The following is a 21,169-nucleotide window of genomic DNA, read 5'->3' on the forward strand; positions in this document are numbered from 1 at the left end:
TATTTAATATGAGTTTATAAAAATGAATTATACATGTAATATATATTTAATTATACACCATTATAAAATGTTTACAATATTTCTGCTAATGATTTATATGTTCCATCTGCGGACCTTTTTGTCTTTTTCAGTTTTTTTTTTTTTTTCATTTGGCACACATTTTGGTGTGTATTTTTTATTGGAATTTTACTCTTTCTCACAAGGATTACCGTCTTATCGACACATTTGAACTACCCAAGAAGAACTGGTAAACAGTGAGTGACAGATATTTTAGGTCAGTGTGGCGCTTGACAGTGATTTCACAGCGCCATCAGCTGTGCGCATGCGCAGTGGTGAAGCGCCGCTCTGAGGAATAAATAAGGGCAGGGAAACCGAACCGCAATGGGACAACTCTTATTTCGGTCCAATTCGGCCTAAAAATACCCCGAAATGGCTTTTATCCTTGACGGGGTGTCATTAGCGAGGTTTTAGAAGGTTTTTGGGATCTGTTTGGCTACTGAAAGGGACTGAGAAAGTTTAGAAGGAAACGAACTTCAGGGACGCACAGAGACGGTCATGGAGGATTTCGGTTCGGCGCTGGAGAAGAACGTGGCGGATCTGACCGTGATGGACGTGTATGATATCGCCGCAGTGGTGGGTCAGGAATTCGAGCGCATTATTGATCAGTACGGATGTGAGGCTCTGTCCCGCCTCATGCCCAAAGTGGTCCGGGTGCTGGAGATCCTGGAGGTTATGGTGAGCCGGAACAGCATCAGTCCAGAGACCGAGGAGCTGCGCCTGGAGCTGGACCGCCTCCGACTGGAGCGGATGGACAGACTGGAGAAGGAGAAGAAACACAAAAAGGTGCTTTTATAGACTAGAACATCTAATATATATACAATTTTAAATATTTTTTAGAATTATATATATATATATATATATATATATATATATATATATATATATATATATCAATTATATTTTAGATTTACAATTATAAATATAGTAAATAATACATATATTAATATGTATATAAATATAAACAATATATTAATATAATTTTACATGTAATAAATATATATAATTTAAGATATATTAATATTTTACAAAAAAAATAGTAAATACATATTTAAATTATTATATTTATTATATATAATTCATATTAATGTTAATTCATAATATGTAATTACTATTCATTAATCATTAATAACATATTATATTATGTACTACTTAAATATATAAGTAATATAATATACTTACTATAAAATATATATATAAATTATAATTATGTATTTATTATTAAATATACAATTATAGAAGAAACAAAAGGTGCTTTTATAGACTAGAACATCTAATATATATATATATATATATATATATATATATATATATATATATATTATATATACAAATATATTTTATATGTACAATAATAAATATAGTAAATAATACATATATTAATATGTCTAATATATGTAAATATAATCAATATATTAATTTTACATGTAATAAATATATAATTTAAGATATATTAATATTTTATTTATAAAAATATATTACATAATAAATATATATTTAAATGCTTATATTTATTATATATAATTAATATTAATATGTTCATTTATAATATGTAATTACTATTCATGAATCATTAATAACATATATACTGTTTTCTACTACTTAAATATATAAGTTATAATATACTTACTATAATATATATATATATATATATAAATTATATATTTATAATTATACAATTATATTTTAAATATATTAATATATATATAATTATACTGTGTATAAATATAATCAATGTAATATACATGTAATAAATATTACACTAATAAATATATATAATTTAAGATATATTAATATTTTATTTATAAAATTATAAATATATTAAATAGTAAATATATATTGAAATGATTATATTTATTATATATAATTAATATGTTATTTTATAATATGTAATTATACTGTCACTGTTTTTCTCTACTACTTCGAATACATCACATCATATGTACATTACGTTTGGTGGATGAAGTTGTTTCAGAAGTGATGTTTCAGAACAAAGCAGCGCAGAGTGTACATGGGAAATTCTTTGGGAAAGTTCCTGCCCTGAACAGGAAATGATGGAACTGAAGCACAGTCCATCACCGTCACGTGTCCATATGAGTCTCACATATGAGACAAATCCAGATCTTATAAGGCTAATGTCACCGCTGTTCTGATGAAAATATACTGTGATTATTTATATAGAGCAGGAAGTACTATAACACAGTGCTTATACTTTGGTACCTTGATGGTACTGAATGATTGCAATATTCATATATTATTTGTTTATTTACATGATACTTCATGATGCTTTAAAGTATACCAAGTCCATGGTATTATGGCAAGTGAAGCACATAAAAATCTCACATAATATAAGAATAGAGAAATACATTAATATGTGCACATGAGCAGACATTTGAATTAGGGCTGGGCGGTATATTGAGTTTGTATATACAGTGTTGGGAAAAGTTACTTTTAAAAGAAATGCATTACAACGTTGTGTTACCCCCTAAAAAAGTAACTAATTGTGTTACTTTTTATGAAAAGTAATGCGTTACATTATTTTTGCATTACTTTTTCTCACCTGGGCTGGGCTTGCTTGTTTGGTTTTTTAAAAACAACAAACAGAGTTCTATTTTGGCAAATGTTAAGGCCCTTTCACACCAAAAGTGAAATGAATAAGCCTCAGGCTGAAGGAAATGCATATGTACACCTGTACAGTAGATGGCGCAGCTCAAACAAACCTTTCAGCTGTGCTGACATTCTGGATTAAAGAAGAATAGGATACAGTAGAAGGAAGTTCAGCACTCTTATCTCTAAATCTAATCTAAAGTAATTTATGCTTATTAGTATAATTCGTTACATTTATATAGTGCTTTTCTGGGTACTCAAAGCAAATTAGATCGGTTGAATTAGATCATTGAAGGTCAGCAGCGAAGACATTGGATAATAAAGTGAGATTAAATAATTAAGGGCCTGGTTTCAGACTAAGCCAGGATTAGGCCTTAGTTCAATTAAGGCATTAAAGTAGCTTTTATAAACGTTCACTAGAAAAAAACATTACTGGTGTGCATCTTGAGACAAAAAACAATGGCACTGACGAATTTTAAGATCTGTCAGTACAAGTTGCTTTCAGTTAAAACAGCTCAAACGTGCATTTTAGTCTGGGACTAGCTTAAGCCTGGTCTGTGAAACCGGGGAAAGTATATTTGTGTAATTTAATATAGTTAATTATTACAGGTTTGTGTAATATTCTGAGATTGCATTCACAGTTTTTATTCATTTTGAGGAATACTGAATGTATTGTGCAAGTGAGATGAGTAATGCATGTTCACATTTAGTCTAGAACTACAATAACCATCATGTTCACACAGCGCACACAACACCTCTGACCTTTATTTGTCTCAACATTTGCTCAGGAGAGCTGTCAGTCAATAAATGTGAAAAAGTAACTTAGATATTTTGTTGTAAATTGAAAAAGTAATGCATTATATGAGCACATCTGAAAAAGAGTGCAATAATTCTGACTAAAATAATATACATTTTGCTAAAATATTTGTTGTTGGACAATAAATGTGCCAATTTTAAACCTACAAGTAAGTGTATTTTATGATAGCAGCTACTGTAAAGTAACTATTGTAATGAGGTAATCAAATAGCCTAATATAATTAGTCTGTGTTTTTGTTTTTATTTATTTTCAGCGAATTTAACTTCTGCTTTATAATACGTTTTTGTTTCTGGATTGCATTGTTAGAATGTAATGTGATTTTAACCCTATTTTTGCACATAATATATATAGCATAGCCTACATGGTTACATTCACTCTAATTGTTTTCATAGACTTCAGTATGAACATTGTTTGTTGGACTGGCCAGGATTGTGATTTTTTAAAAAAAATTTTTAAATCTAAATAGACAAATGTAGAAAATGCCGAGATATATATTGCCATTCAGCCAAAAAAATACTGAGATATTATTTTTTGGCCATATTGACTAGTCCTAATTTGAATAGAGCCTTTGTCCTTCTGTGAAGATGTTATTATGCTCCTCCTGCTTTGTGTGTTTTTGCTGATTGTTTCAGACGTTACGTAACTTCAATGAAGGTCAGTGGTTAAATATACACTCATGTATATTTTATGAGGCACTTCTGAAATGTGTGTGTGTGTGTGTGTGTATGTGAACAGGAGTTGGAGTTGGTGGAGGATGTGTGGAGAGGAGAAGCCCAGGATCTGTTGTCCCAGATCGCCCAGCTGCAGGAGGAAAACAAAACGCTGCTCAACAACCTGTCCGTCAAAGAGTGTCCGATGACGGAAGAGGACATACAGAAACAGGAAGGTAGTGCTAAAGCTCAGTGTTCATAAAAAGAAAGCATTGTGTCAGTCTCACACTGTGTGGTATGGAAGCTTGTTTCCGCCATTAAATAAAAATAAAAAAGGTAATTGCGACAATTTTCATCCCACAATTCTGACTTTTTTCTCAGAATTGCGAGATATAAACACAATTGCAAGAAAAATAATCTGATTTTAAAACTCGCAATTGGGAGTTTAAATCTCGCAATTCGGACTTTTTTCTCAGAACTGTGAGATATAAACTCGCAACTTTATAAGATGCAATTGCGAGTTTATATCATGCAATTCTTACCATGAAACTCGCAATTGTGTGTTTATATTTGAATTGTGAGAAAAAGTCGCATTTACCATTTTTGTGAGTTACAAAGTCAAAATTGCATGATAAAAACTCGCAATTGCGAGAAAAAAGACTTTCTGACTTTATAATTCACAATTGAATAATATGTCCCACAATGCACTCCAGTCCACTTGATCTTCCATCTCCGATGAAATACAACTGTATTTGACTTATTTGATCAGACTTCCAAATTCCAATTGTATTAAATACACAAAATATGCACTATGTAGTAAGCAAGTATTACATTTGGAACATAGCCAGACTCTGTTTTCCCAGCATGCCTGTGCCGGATACAAAGCAAACGCATGTGATGCCCATAGGAATTCTCTCACACATTCTTTCAGGCGTTTAGGAACTGCCACAAACGCTGCACAAAGCATCCCTTCTCCATGTGACAGAAGACGAGGCAGGGCGCATTACTGCATGAGCAGCACAGAGACTCCACAGTGCCTCTGACACACTCGCGTGCCGATCCGCTGCCGTCAGAACAGTCTCTCTCTCAGAGCTGCTACACGCGTCTGATTCAGTGTCAAACGCAGAGCGCAGCTGTTTACACAAACATTCCAGCCCCGCTGTCAGTCTCGACACTGATTTAAAGATAAAAAGAGCTATTTGAATAGAATGCAGGAAATTACTTGTATCATAAGCTCCTTAAAATAATATTTTGGGTTATTTACAGCTTAATTTATATGGACAGCACCTGCGACATGCTGGAGATTACTACAAATATTCTGACAAAATATGTTATGTTATATGTATATATATAAATGTAATAGTAATTATTACATTGTAATACTAAATGTACATACATAATTACAAGGTACACATTTCAGATATTATTACAATAGTTCAAGTATTACATACACAAATTACTCATTTTGAATTATAGAATTATTTATCACCTTGTTTTAAAACATTTTCTTAAATTTACAAAGTGAATTACACAATTTTAATGTTCTGTTTAGTATTTCAGTGGATTTAGACATTTTTGTTTTTAAATTATTTATATCTGGTTTCCAACATAATTTATGATCTATTATAACACCCATAAATTTATTTTCATACACTCTTTCTATTTCCTCATTATTAAATGTAATTTTTGCTTTGTTATTACTTTGCCGATTGCTAAATATTATGAACTTTGTTTTGCTTAAATTCAAAGAAAGTCTATTATCATCAAACCATTTTTTTTTTTTTCAAAACCATCAATTCAGTTTTCACTGTATTTTGTTGAACAGTACAAATTTTTAATATTTTGGACACTTTACAAATATCATTTATATATAGTACAAACAATTTGGGGCCTAGCACTGAACCTTGTGGAACACCACAAGTGACTTTCATTTGATCCGATTTATTATGCAATGCAGTGATAGGATTTTTTTGGCCGATACAGATTTTAACAAGCAACTATTGGCCGATACCGATATTTGTCACTTGCTCACTTATTTAAACTTTTGTCATTAAAGTAGATTACTGCTGTGATCATGTTTTAAATGAGTAATTTTCAAAATCACATGCATTAAGGTTTATTGCTGCATCATCAAATCATTTTCATTGAACATGGATTGGATCCATTTAACATTCAACAGGCCAGCATTATAAGAGAAGCACAAAGATAAAAAAACAAAACAAATGCAATTAAATCAACATGACAACCTTCAGAGATTATTTTTGCGATCAAATATTTCTTAAACTCAACATGAACTCATTTTTGACTTATTATTATAGAACATTTCATATTTCTTTAATAAGGACATTATACAACTCTGCCTTCACACAGTTAATTATCAAACTATGCTAAAATCGATATGCCAATGGTTTTAAATTGATCAAAAATCGGCCGATAAATACCGGTGGCCGATACATCGGTGCATCGCTTATATATATATATATATATATATATATATATATATATATATATATATATATACTTAATATTAATATGCTAATTTGTAATAATTAATGTAATGTATAATTAAAATTGAATTAACAGAAAACTTAAGTTGTATTAACTCTGAATATTCATTTAAGGCCAGCAACACATTATATATCTAGGTCATGACAAACGTGAAGTGTGTCAGTGGTTGTGTGTCAGATGCTCTGCACGGACACAGATCTATTTAAAGAGCAGCAACATGGGCACTCAGACAAGAAGTTATTTGCTTACAGTGTCTGTCAGACTTCTTGTGCCTTTCCAGTGACCTGGTCCATGCAAAACAAAAACTTCACCCTGAAACTCCCTGCAGCTACTAGTGTGCCGATCAAAAATGGCCAATATGTTATCGATTAAACATGCATTATATTTTGATATTTCTTTGAATGTCTGTTTTCTGTGTAGTAAATGAGGCTGCAAGCATGTGCTGTTTTTTGTTTTTAATTTGTGATGCCAGGCATGACCGAGAGGGAGCGGCAGGTGATGAAGAAGCTGAAGGAAGTTGTAGATAAACAGCGAGACGAGATCCGCGCCAAAGACCGTGAGCTGACGCTCAAAAACGAGGACGTTGAAGCGGTAAGGAGCTATGTTCTTCCTGGGCAAAGACCGCTGATTTCAAGAAAACAAGACACAAAGATGTCGATCTTTTTGCTGGAAAAGTCATCAGAGTCGCACCCTATTCGTTCATCATACTGTGGATGTTTAATGCATCGCAAATGCTGTTGAATCTCTTCCAGCTCCAGCAGCAGTTGAACCGGCTGATGAAGATCAACCATGACCTGAGGCATAAGATCACGGTGGTGGAGGCCCAAGGTAAAGCTCTGATCGAGCAGAAGGTGGAGCTGGAGGCGTCTGGTCAGGCAAGACAGCAGGAGCTTGGTAACCTCCGACAGGAAGTGGTCCGTCTTAAGGAGCGACTGAAAGAACAGGGCAAGACCAGCGCGGAGACAGAGGAGCCTGTAGGGCCGCCCTCACCTGCACAGGTACGTGAATGTAAATGAATGTTGCGTCGATTGTGTTGGTTTTATACATACATATTGTTTAGCAACTCTTCTGGGTTATGAATTGAAATTTTCCATTGCGTCTTTGCTTGATTCCAATGAATTGAGACACTTCAGTTTTCAACTGCAGCATTAAGTCATTTCTATTTCTATTTAAAGGAAGTAAGTGTGATCTAGAGCATTGGGATGTTCACATGGTCCATAATGAGTCAGAATGAAACAACAATGAGTCACAGTCACAGAGGAGTCTAGGATGAGAAGGAAAATCAGTAGACAGTATATTTACAGTGCAACTGTATTAATTAGGGCTGCCAGTGTTAAATTGTGAACTTTTGTTTAATTTAATGCAGTTCACACATATGCATGCATTTAAACAGATTGTTTATCAGTAAATGATGCCGGAAGATATATATATTAACTGTGGCTGCCAATGTTTATTTGTTAACCTTTGGGATTAATTTAATGTTTAACATGGTTACATTTAAGGCAGTTCACAAATGTACTTCATTTGACATTGGCTCGTTTATTAGTAAATGATGAAATATTATGTAATGTGAAAGACATTGCATTGCAAACTGAAAAAAAAGATGAAAATTGTCAGATTGTGCTAGATTTGTTTTGTCGAACTATTCACTCAAACAAACACTCCAGATAAAATGTTGGTTGCAATTTGCAATCTACGTTTGTAACCACAGTCGACAAAAGCGGCCCCTTCCTGGGGTCAGGATTTAGCTTCTGAACTCCTTGCTGGGGGCCTGGAGGTAGAGGAGGGTCCCCTCCATTTCATCCCCCACACAGGGGCCCCTGGAGCCCTGACAGATGATGGTGGTGAGGAGGAGAAGGATGATGAAGAGGCTGCGTTTTTATGGGTAACCCTGCAGCGGCAGCTCCTAAGGATAGCATGGAGTGTAAAATAACACCTGACCCATATCTGCGACTGTTTGCACGAGTCACGCTAGGACGAGTGTGTGCAGCTGGTGTGAGAGCAGGGCACTAATCACGTTAGTCCTTCACACAGATACACAATCATTGAGAAGACTATCAGCTGGCGAAAGCCTGATTGTTAATTCAGCCTGCATGTGTGCAAGTGAATGCAAACCATGTGACTGAATTAAATGTTAACTCAGTGATGATCATGAGATCATAGTAGATCATAACAAAGAGCTTGCGGTCTACTGTAAAATAAAGGCATCAATCATATGCTGTTGTTCATTTACAATCTGTTATATGATAGGCCATATGATATGAAAGCAAAGGGGATGTTGTGTGAAAGAGGCCATGAAATATTTTTTTCTTACCTGCTGACATATTTCCCATTGAAACAGGAAGTACCAAACAGCTATTCATTATTTTATATATTTTGTTTTATTATTATTATTTAATATGTACACCACTGTTCAACAGTTTGAAATACAGTGGGTACGGAAAGTATTCAGACCCCCTTAAATTTTTCACTCTTTGTTATATTGCAGCCATTTGCTAAAATCATTTAAGTTCATTATTTTTTCCTCATTAATGTACACACAGCACCCCATATTGACAGAAAAACACAGAATTTTTGCAGATTTATTAAAAAAGAAAAACTGAAATATCACATGGTCCTAAGTATTCAGACCCGTTGCTGTGACACTCATATATTTAACTCAGGTGCTGTCCATTTCTTCTGATCATCCTTGAGATGGTTCTACACCTTCATTTGAGTCCAGCTGTGTTTGATTATACTGATTGGACTTGATTAGGAAAGCCACACACCTGTCTATATAAGACCTTACAGCTCACAGTGCATGTCAGAGCAAATGAGAATCATGAGGTCAAAGGAACTGCCTGAAGAGCTCAGAGACAGAATTGTGGCAAGGCACAGATCTGGCCAAGGTTACAAAAAAATTTCTGCTGCACTTAAGGTTCCTAAGAGCACAGTGGCCTCCATAATCCTTAAATGGAAGACGTTTGAGACATTTCAGTTTTTCTTTTTTAATAAATCTGCAAAAATGTCAACAATTCTGTGTTTTTCTGTCAATATGGGGTGCTGTGTGTACATTAATGAGGGGGGAAAAATGAACTTAAATGATTTTAGCAAATGGCTGCAATATAACAAAGAGTGAAAAATTTAAGGGGGTCTGAATACTTTCCGTACCCACTGTAAGTCTCTTTTCCTTAGCAAGGCTGCATTTATTTGGTCAAAAATACAGTAAAAACCATAATATTGAAAATATCCATTTTCGATTTGAATATATTGTAAAATGTAATTTATTCCTGTGATCAAAGCTGAATTTTCAGCATCATTACTCCAGACTTCAGTGTCACATGATCCTTCAGAAATCATTCTAATATGCTGATTTGCTGCTCAAGAAACAGTTTTTATTATTAATGTTGAAAACAGTTGTGCTGCTTCATATTTTTGTGGAAATTGATAATTTTTTTTTACAGGATTTCAGGATTTGATGATTAGAAGTTCAAAAGAACAGCGTTTATTTGAAATAGAAATATTAATTTCTTTAAAAAAAGTCTCACTGACCCCAAACATTTGAACAGTAGTGAGGTTTATTAACTTATTAAACTTATGAACTAAAAGTTTGTAAACTAATTTCGATTTTCATATGGTCTTTAGAAATAACTGAATGTGTCTTGTGGTGTGTTTTTGTTGTTGTTCATTAACAGCAGTGAAATCAGGTGATTTTTGTGTCATTTTGAAGATGCTCTGATAATGAAGATGTTTGTGTGTCTCAAGTTTAAACCTCTTCAGCAGACAGTTGCTCTGTATGAAGTGTAAGTGACTGAGTGTTCCTCTCATCCACCAGGAGGCACTGTGTGATGATGACATGTCCACTCTAGATCCAAAAGACCCGAACCGCCCACGATTCACCTTGCAAGAGCTGCGGGACGTCCTGCATGAGCGCAATGAGCTGAAAGCTAAAGTCTTCATGCTGCAGGAGGAAATTGCCTATTACAGAAGGTTAGCAGTCTAAATTATTACAATTTGGTCAGTCATATGTATCTGTAAGAAATTTCATACATGTATTATTACAAATAATTTAATATATTTTATATATTGTTTTTTTATAGTATATATTATATGACTTATTGTTGAATCACATTTTCAGTGAAGAACAGGAGGAGGAAACAGGCCCGTCCCTGCCAGACCCTTCTCCTACCCTTCGGCCAAGCTCTCGCTCCAACTTTCAGCCCGAGTCAGGGATAAAACGACTGTGCGTACTGCTAAAAGAGCCAAACATCTACACACACTTGCACACACACATATATTACAAACATATTTAACCCTATAAATCAACATCATTTTGGTCTTGTGTTGGGAGCGCACATAAGACGTGCAAAAACATAGGTTTAGCGTAGGAAAAGAGCTAATGTTATGAGCATCACGGGTAATGATTTAGAAATGTTTATGCATTTCTCAAGTCATGTCAAATTTATTTATATAGCGCTTTTCACAATACATATTGTTTCAAAGCAGCTTTACAGAAAATCATGATGTTAATGTTTATATTATATCTTAATATCTTCATGCCTTGGTCGCATTTAACAGATTAGAGCTGGATGATAATATAGTTTTGTGACAATACAAGCTATCAAACTGTTGATATATATGCTATATATCACCCTATGTGAGTATACTGTATGTATGCAGATAAAGTTGGACATATATATCCAACTTTATAGGAGCTGTGCGATAGTATAGTTACTTTTTGTGAGGAAATAAACAATCAAGCAGTTGAGATTTGCTATATATAGTATAAATCGCTTTATATAAGTGTACTCTATGTATGTGAATAAAGTTGAATATAATATATATCCAACTTTACATATAGAACTGTGCGATAATTCAAAGTAAATATTCAAAGCAGCTTGCATTGCAATTAAAGCGTGCATTTTATCAATTCATGCATTCCTTGGGAATTGAACCCATGACATGCTGTTTGAGCTAAACGAACACTAGACCATTAAAAAGCAGTTACACATTCACTAAACTGCAGGCTGACAGACATATTCAGAGTTTTATGACATTATATGACACATGTTGGCATCCGTGTACCCTTGTTTTACTAAAATCTTAAGGCATGACTATCATTAATGCTGCCATATGCATCTGAAGACTCAGCAGTAGGAGAATATCTTCAGAAACAGGACACTACAGGTGGTTCTGGGTGTATCTTCTCTTTGCTCAACTCTCCATATCTGTGCCTCTTTGTAACAGGATCTTCACAGCCATAATGCCGATGGTGGCGGCTGGGTTGATTCCAGATGACCCCACTTTACAGCCAATCAGACGACTTATTTCCCTTGTACGACCTTTTTTGGTGGTTCACCTTTGTGTTCTTTGCTGTTTTAACACCTTTATCCTCCCTGCATGTGATGGAGCTGCATGGCCCCCTCATCTCACCCCCCTCATTAGAGCCACTGATCGTAAAGAGCACATTCTGATTGGCTGATTGTGGGGCTATCTGTGCGACCAATCAGCAGGAGGATCGTTAGAATCAGCCAGTCAGAATCAAACTCCCGCTCACTCCTCTAACACTCGTGCTGCGCTGTAACCAATTATATAACATTGTGTCACTACATTGTGTCAACTAAAAGAGTGCTTTGTAGATGCGTAGGGAGATTGAACGCTTGATTGCCGCTGCTTGTATGAGCTGAAATGTCAAGCAAGAGCGTTTGTGAGATGCTTTATGTAACTTAGTTGGAAAGAAACTTAGTGATACAGTATGGGATACAGCTATGGTAGGGTGGAACGTGTCTAGCAAGATATTATATTTGTGTAAATGGGGGTAGGGGAAAAACATTTTTATATGATGACAAAAGCTCATATTTCGTGCCAAAATCAAAGGAAGAAATTAAAAGCAAAGACATATATATTTAAATATAAACTTTGTGCTTTCTGAAATTTTTTGTATATTAAAATAACATTGCAAAATATAATATTTGTCAATAAAATGAAAACCTATATATATACACATAAACATATATATAAATATATATAAACATTTCCAAAAAAAAAAAAGTTTTTTATTGTCAGGTCATAATTATAATATGATATAAAATATCATATAAAATATGATCTTTTGGTATCATATAAAATAAAGAATGCCAGATTGCAAAACATATATATATATATATATATATATATATATATATATATATATATCTTTTTGACAAATTATATATATATTATATATAGTTTTTTTGTTTGTTTTTTGTTTTTTTTGCTTTATTTTATATGATACCAAAAGATCATATTTGCTAAAAGATCATATTTCTTGCCAAAATCAAGGAAGAAATTAAATGCAAAGACATATTTATATATATGTATTTAAATATAAACTTTTTGCTTTCTGACTTGTTTTTGTACATTAAAATAGAATCCCATAATGCTATATATATATATATATATATGATGCCAAAAGATCATATTTCTTGCTAAAATCAAAGGAGAAAAAAAAAAAAGACATATATTTATATAAATTTAAATAAAAACTTTCTGCTTTCTAACATTTTTGGCATTTTTTGTACATTAATATAAAATTTAAAAAAAAGCTTTTTTATTGTCAGGATATATATATATATATATATATATATATATACATTCTATACATTTTACACCAAGTACAGTGTTGAATTTAATGAATTAATTATTTTATTAATGCAGATTTCACCTTATTTATGATGCTTTTATTTTAGAAAAACATAATCTACAGAGTTTTTTGCATTACAGTAATGAGAATTTTAGTATCAAATTGTCATGAAAATGATGCAAAAATAAATAAACTTCTTTCTTTTGTCTTTTGATTCTGGTGTGAAATATGATATTACTTGTGTAAAATATCCATAAATAGGCTGTGCATTTTTATCAATACAAAATTACACTTGAACAGTTTTTTTAGAGTGTTTCTCAGTAACATATAATAAACATAGCCCAACAACACCCAAATGTATATGAAACAATCTAGTTCATTAATCATAGTTAATAGAGCATTGAAAACAAATTATGCTGATGTCCTGTCTTACATTCACAGGTTTAGCTTCTTTTCCCGGGACAAAACCCGAGGCTCGCAGAGGAGGATGCCGCAGATGGGTGACGGCTTCGGCTCGTGGGCGGGGAAAGATGACGTGTACACAGAACAGGCCCAGGAGGCATTACAGCACATGTAACGAACACAACGCTCCACTAACCGCTAACCTGCACCATGTGACCGTACGCCACGTTTACGCTCCCTTTCATGGTCGACTTTCACAGTACAATGTCTGCAAGCAGATGAGACAAGAGCTCACAAAGGGAACACGGGGGACGGGGCCGTTTAGAGTTACTGATAGATAGTGGCCCTTACCTTCACCCAAAGATACCGTGAGGGAGTTTTATGTGCCTATTTTGTTAGATAGTTAGACATTTTATTGCTATTGCAAATGACGAGTTACTGTAAGCGGATGACGCGGAAGAATAGAAGATTTCAGACAGTATTCTGATGATGTTTAAAGAGAAGATGCCTTCAGTAGATAAGATAGATATCTATTTTTAATTCAAATTGAATTATGAATGAGACACAATGGCAAGAAACCATGAATTCGCATGTGGCTGAAGAAAAAAACTTTTTCTTTTTTTTAATTAGCTATGCCCAAGCCAGAGATTGTCTGAAAAAGATGGTGGCATTATGATGAATCATATTTAAAACTTTTTTTGAAAATGCACAGTAGCCTGATTCTTTTGGCACACTGAAATGTTGAGAATTTAAAGGAATATCTGACGTTCAAAAATTTAAAAATCCGCCATGGCATGCTGTAAATCATCACAGAAAATAATTTCGATTCGTCCTTCAGTTTGTAATAAACAGATGTTGTATTTACAGTAATGCACTTGGAATGGAAGTTTATGGGGCAACTTTTTAAATCAATTTAAAATCAGAAACATTAAAAGCAGAAATGCGCCTCTCGAATTTTTTGCGGTTAAGTGAATTAAGTTTTGTGGGAAGAGGTTACTTTACCATTAAAAGAAGACTCTTCTGCTCACCAAGACTGCATTTCTTAATCAAAAATACAGTAAATATTGTGAAATATTATTACAATTTAAAAGAACTGTTTTCTATTTTAATATATTTTAAAATGTAATTTATTAATGAGATGCAAAGCTGAATTTTCAGCATCATTACTCCAGTCTTCAGTGTCACATGATCCTTCAGAAATCATTCTAACATGCTGATTTGCTGCTCAAGAAACATTTATTATCAATGCTGAAAACAGTAGTGCTGCTTCATATTTTTGTGGAAACCATAATATATTTTTTCAGGATTCTTTGATAAATGGAATGTTCAAAAGAACAGCATTTAATTGAAATAGAACCTTTTGTAACATTATACATTTCTGTTACTTTTAATATATTTAATGCATTCTTGCTGGATAAAAGTATTAATTTCTTTAAAAAAAAAAAAAAAAAAAAAAATCTTACTGACCCCAAAACTTTTTGACGTTTAGTGGCTGTACATGGTCATGACAGTGATTTTATCACAGAATGTGGCTACACTTTCAAAACACTGTGTATTTTACCATTTATTGCAATACCACACATATTGTGTTTGTTTTTACCAACTGATGGTCAAGTCAAACTGATTTTCTGAGGTAATTGACAGCATGTCGTAGGCTCCATAGGTTCTGTGTTTAAGAACCTGGATCATGTCTTTAAACCCTGGAATCATGAAACAAAGTTTTGTGCTTCGTTAAGCGTTTCTGCAGCACATTAAAGCAGAACAATATTAATAATCCATAGTTTACCACTGGCATCTTGCTGAAGTATATCACATGGACAAATGTCATTCACCAGCGGTTTTGCATTGCTTGAATGGTGCTTTCACTGGCAATAATAGAAGTGTTTAGAGAACGCATGGAAATGTGTGACTATGGTAAAGTGTGTTGACGAAGGCAGCTTTGAAAGCGAGAAATTCAAGCCCGTGGGCCTTAATTCAATTGTTGAAGAGCTAGTACGCCACTCGACGTGATGGCAAACTCCAGAACTGAGAATGATATCCAGCAACAAGAACTGGATCAAATGTATCATTATGAAGGATTATGCATAACTCATCTCATTGTGTATTAAACTATTTTATACCATGCATTGTCAGAAGTTGCTGCTCTTCATTTCAGATATCAGTTGATAGTCATTGAAACTTTATTTGTATGACAAATTAGTTCTATGGTACAAAATCTATTTATTGAAATTAAAATTTAAAGGGATACTTCACCTAAAATTGAACATTTTGTCATTGTTTACTCAGCTTGAAGGATTAGTTCACTTCAGAATTAAAATTTCCTGATAATTTACTCACCCCCATGTCATCCAAGATGTTCATGTCTTTCTTTCTTCAGTCAAAAAGAAATTAAGTTTTTTGAGGAAACATTTCAGGATTTTTCTCATATTGTGGACTTCAACAGGGACCAACAGGTTGAAGGTCCAAATGTCAGTTTCAGTGCAGCTTCAAAGAGCTCTACATGATCCCAGACGAGGAATAAGAGTCTTGTCTATAGAAACGATCGGTCATTTTCTGAAAACGGCCTACGTCATGCATGACCTTGTGGTTAAAGTTTATATACATTTTTAATTTTTTTCAGAAAATGACCAATCGTTTCTCTAGACAAGACTCTTATTCCTCGTCTGGGATCATGTAGAGCTCTTTGAAGCTGCACTGAAACTGACATTTGGACCTTCAACCTGTTGGTCCCTGTTGAAGTCCACTATAAGAAGAAAAATCCTGGAATGTTTTCATCAAAAACCTTAATTTCTTTCCAACTGAAGAAAGAAAGACAAACATCTTGGATGACATGGGAGAGTAAATTATCAGGAAATTTTAATTCTAAAGTGAACTAATCCTTTAATGTCTTTCCATTCTGTATGAGTAAATAATATCAGCAGTTTCATGTTCAGATGAACTTTTATTTCAAACTAAATTCACATTAGTGGGTGGAAAAAAAAAACAGTACAAACTAAAGAAAAGAGTCTTGAATGTATGCAAAGTTTATTCTCGGTCTCTGTAAGAGTCTCTGTGTCGTCTGTCGTCCTTTCTGTTGGAGTCTTTCTCTCGGCTTCTGTCCCGGTGGTGTTTAGAGTCCCTTTTCTCTTTGTAGTAACCTCTATCATTCCGATCATTCCCTCTATCCCAGTCGTTTTTCCTCTCCCGCCATCGTCCGTGTTCCCTATCTTGTTCTTGGTCTCTTTGCCTTTCCTCCCTCCCGCTCGACGCATCCCATCTATCTGCTGATCGGTTCTGGGGCATCATGGATGTCAGATTGATGGGCTTCCGGAAAGGTCTATCCCTGCCTCCAAACCTCAGCTGACCGGATTCCTTCTTGCCGCCTTGGCCTCCTCCGAGTCGGCGTGGAATCCATCCCTGGAGTGTCCGCTTCTTGCTCGAAGTCCACAAAGAGCTCGTACTGGTCCACGACCAGCTTGTTGGCGTCTCTCCAGGCTCTCTTCACCGAACGCTCCTCCTTGTACTCGATGAAAGCGTAGCGCTTGGAGAAACCCGTCACAATGTCCCGCACCAGACGCACTCTGCGGATGTCTCCAAATTTGGAGAAGACTTCCTGGAGCTTGTCCTCAGACGTCTGCGGATTCAGGCGGGCCACGAACAGCGTCAGGTGAGGGTCACCGGTCACGCCCTTGTTAGGCTTGTAGCGGGCCAGCATGCCCCTCCACACGGCTCTGTCGTGGGGCTCCTCATCTGTGCCATCGATACTGCCCGCTTTGAGAGGGTCGTAAACCTTCGCCACAGGACTCCACTCGCTTCATCATCTGATGGAAGAGTTTTAGAAAAATGTATGCAATAATTAATGCAAAATTCTATTATTACAGAAATGGTTCACTCAAATAAATCCTGATCATTATTTATTAACCCTCACCATTATGTGAAACTTAATGTTCTTTGCAGATTTTTAATATAGCGCATGAGTTATTTTCACTAATTTTATGGTATTATGTAGAGGTTGACAGTCTTTGGTAACTATGAACCGGATGGAAAACCTCTTTTGTGTCCTGTGGAAATGACAGCATAACAGTTTTAGAATTACATGAGGGTGAGTAAATAAGGACACAAATGTTGTGTGAATTATTAACTCAATCATAACGTGGGGTCCAAAGGACAATCCTAGCAAAAATACACATATTTTAAAGGGTTAGTTCACCCAAAAATGAAAATAATGTCATTAATTACTCACCCTCATGTCGTTCCACACCCGTAAGACCTTCATTCATCTTCAGAACACAAATTAATATATTTTTGATGAAATCTGATGGCTCAGTGAGGCCTCTATAGCCAGCAATGACATTTCCTCTCTCAAGATCAATTAATGTACTAAAAACATATTTAAATCAGTTCATGTGAGTACAGTGGTTCAATATTTATATTATAAAGAGACAAGAATACTTTTTGTGTGGCAAAAAAACTAAATAACGACTTTTCAGCAATATCTCATGATGGCCGATTTCAAAACGGAGCTTTCGGAGCTTTACGAATCTAAATCAGTGATTCGGATCTACTATCAAACGGCTAAACTTCTGAAATCACGTGACTTTGGTGCTCCAAACCGCTGATTCGATTCGTAAAGCTCCGAAACAGTGTTTTGAAATCGGCCATCATGAGATATTGTTGAAAAGTCGTTTAGTTTTTTTGCCGCACAAAAAGTATTCTCATCGCTTTATAATATAAATATTGAACCACTGTACTCACATGAACTGATTTAAATATGTTTTTAGTACATTAATGGATCTTGAGAGAGGAAGTGTCATTGCTGGCTATGGAGGCCTCACTGAGCCATCGGATTTCAACAAAAATATCCTAATTTGTGTTCCGAAGATGAACGAAGGTCTTACGGGTTTGGAACGACATGAGGGTGAGTAATAAATGACAGAATTTTCATTTTTGGCTGAACTAACCCTTTAATTTGAGAATGTCTTAGTATTTGGTTTCTTATTCTCTATTATAATTATTATTTTGAACAGTCTTTTTTATATTTTTAGTAATTGTGTTGCGTTTTTGTTTTGTTTTTAAATAATACTATTTAGGTTTAATTTATTTTTATTTCAGTTTTAGTTCTCATTTATTTCCAGTTAATTTTACTACTTAAACTTATTTCAGTTAGTTGCCAAAGCTTTATTTCAGTTAACAAAAAAAGTTTAATAGTTTTATTTAATAATAATAACCCAGCATGTTTTGAGAATGATCAGTGAAACAAGAACATCTTGACCGTTTGTATCCTAATAAACAGGCCTCTCTCTACTCCTTTAAATGTTGTCTACCTTAGGCGAGTTCACTATGTTGCTTTTATACTTGTAAAAAATATACTAGTTGATATTATCTAGAGTCATTTTAAATCCGAATCTGAGCACACACGAAAATATGAAAGTGCTGTACAATTTTAATGTTTAACTCATAGTCATATCTCTTTGAATTCACTAACACCGCATATACAATTGATATTTAATTTTTTTGTAATTCTGAATAATGTCATTCATTATAATATTCACAGAAACGTTACAATAAGATAAAGCATCAAAACAAACCTTGCTGGTGCGCCGTCTAAAACTCTCCGTGTGGAAACGTTCAGCTGTTCTGTTCGACAGGCCGTGTTCGTGTCGCTGACGTCACCGGATATGACATGGTCTGTCATATACTCATTTATTTGTCCATGATAACGCATGTAAACAGCATTCATAAATCTAAATTTGGGGGAAATAAGCCTTTGTTTTTCAATTTTGAAATCAGAATTCAAACAATACCTAAATACAATGTTTTGTTTAAAAAATAAGAAAGCTGTAAAATGTGCTCCTATATGTAAACATTTTCATATTATTTAACTTTTATTTCTATTTTTTCTAAATTTGTCTGTTTTATTTTATTTATATATTTGTTTTGTGATTGTTTAATGAAGTTTATTTAATGTACCCCCCTGACTGTAATTGTAATTTGTTAAAACAATTAAAAATAAAAATAAAAATAACACATGTAAACAAATTAATAGTTATTTAATTAAGTTTATATATATATATATATATATATATATATATATATATATATATATATATATATATATATATATATATATATATTGTGTTAATAATACTTACAAAGTTAGTTGGGTAGGGAATTGAGTCAATTCACCCGACTCCATGCAGTACTTTATCCCACACATTATCTTTAAAAAGGTGGGAGGGCTGAAGTTTTTGTTAACTTGTAACTTCTTCCCTTCTAACCTCCTCATAGAACTGTCCAAATTCCATGAACAAGCTTTGTTGGCATGGAAACTTTGTTTTGTCCACAGTTTCTCCCCTCATAAAGTGAAACTATGGAATAATGAAAGTATTCTAGCAAATAACAAGTCAAATTGTCTTAAGAATTGGCATGAGAAAGGAGTTGATTACCTTTGTGATATGCAATAGATCCAGAAGGGAATATTTATTCTTATTATGATTTCATGTCTATACACAACTTCCCTGTTGTTCATAAGGAATTTCATACAATGATTAAAGCTATACTGAATGCTCTTGTTCATTTAATGAGATGTCATTTATCATTTGAATTGAGTTGTAAAGAGTGAACAGAATTTTTTGGTGGAAGGACAAGAGCATTTCTGACCCAAAATGTTGTAATAAGATTACAAGAAATGTGTTTGTCACGTAAAATTATAATTTTTTTTTTTTTTTTTTTTAATTCCTTAATAGAAAAGATTCATCAGAAAAAAGCATTTTGTATCTCCAAGTGTAGTTAAAGAACTACACTTACGAATATTGCATAATATAAACCCCACTAATGAAATCACAATTTGCTAAATTTGGTAATGTTCATTTGAATTGTAATTTCTGTAAATTCAGTTCTGAGTCAACTGCTCATCTTTTCTTCAAATGTCCCCTTTGTCAAAGAATTTTGGTCTGACCCTTCAAAATTCCTTGTTTCAAAATCTAAATTGGACTTTGATTTAACATTGTGTGATATAATCTATTATATACAGTACAGTCCAAAAGTTTGGAACCACTAAGATTTTTAATGTTTTTAAAAGAAGTTTCGTCTGCTCACCAAGGCTACATTTATTTAATTAAAAATACAGTAAAAAACAGTAATATTGTGAAATATTATTACAATCTAAAATAACTGTTTTCTATTTAAATATATTTGACAAAGTAATTTATTCCTTTGATGGCAAAGCTGAATTTTCAGCATCGTTACTCCAGTCTTCAGTGTCACATGATCCTTCAGAAATCATTCTAATATGCTGATCTGCTGCTCAAGAAACATTTATGATTATTTTCAATGTTGAAAACAGTTGTGTACTTTTTTTTTCAGGATTCCTTGATGAATAGAAAGTTCAAAAGAACAGCATTTATCTGAAATACAAAGCTTCTGTAGCATTATACACTACCGTTCAAACGTTTGGGGTCAGTAAGAATTTTTATTTTTATTTTTTTGAAAAGAAATTAAAGAAATGAATACTTTTATTCAGCAAGGATGCATTAAATCAATCAAAAG

At 33.7% G+C, this 21,169-nt stretch overlaps 2 protein-coding genes across 5 annotated transcripts; one reads left to right on the forward strand and one right to left on the reverse strand.

The window, feature by feature from the left end:
• The first annotated feature begins 291 nt into the window (after positions 1 to 291).
• rilpl1 (Rab interacting lysosomal protein-like 1) lies at positions 292 to 14,512 on the forward strand. Of its 4 annotated transcripts, XM_048181215.1 has the most exons (9): positions 292 to 843; positions 4,217 to 4,367; positions 7,112 to 7,230; positions 7,392 to 7,637; positions 8,351 to 8,524; positions 10,454 to 10,608; positions 10,757 to 10,861; positions 11,866 to 11,953; positions 13,682 to 13,820. In XM_048181215.1, exons 1-9 carry the CDS (start codon positions 556 to 558, stop codon positions 13,685 to 13,687), a joined length of 1,332 nt encoding a protein of 443 aa, XP_048037172.1. In that variant the 5' UTR covers positions 292 to 555; the 3' UTR covers positions 13,688 to 13,820. The 4 variants fall into 4 exon arrangements, with proteins under 4 accessions (XP_048037172.1, XP_048037171.1, XP_048037175.1 ...); XM_048181214.1 differs by lacking the exon at positions 11,866 to 11,953 and having other exon boundaries at positions 293 to 843; positions 13,682 to 14,512; XM_048181218.1 differs by lacking the exon at positions 8,351 to 8,524 and having other exon boundaries at positions 294 to 843.
• A 2,055-nt stretch (positions 14,513 to 16,567) lies between these two features.
• Positions 16,568 to 17,435, reverse strand: snrnp35 (small nuclear ribonucleoprotein 35 (U11/U12); the record flags this gene model as incomplete). The annotated part of the gene is given in 2 exon segments (XM_048181219.1): positions 16,568 to 17,050; positions 17,052 to 17,435. Coding segments are annotated over 2 exon segments (768 nt in total), but the record flags the coding sequence as incomplete, so codon positions are not given.
• Positions 17,436 to 21,169: the final 3,734 nt, after the last annotated feature.

This window comes from Megalobrama amblycephala, linkage group LG2 (genome assembly GCF_018812025.1).
Source record: "Megalobrama amblycephala isolate DHTTF-2021 linkage group LG2, ASM1881202v1, whole genome shotgun sequence".
Taxonomy (NCBI): Eukaryota; Metazoa; Chordata; class Actinopteri; order Cypriniformes; family Xenocyprididae; genus Megalobrama; species Megalobrama amblycephala.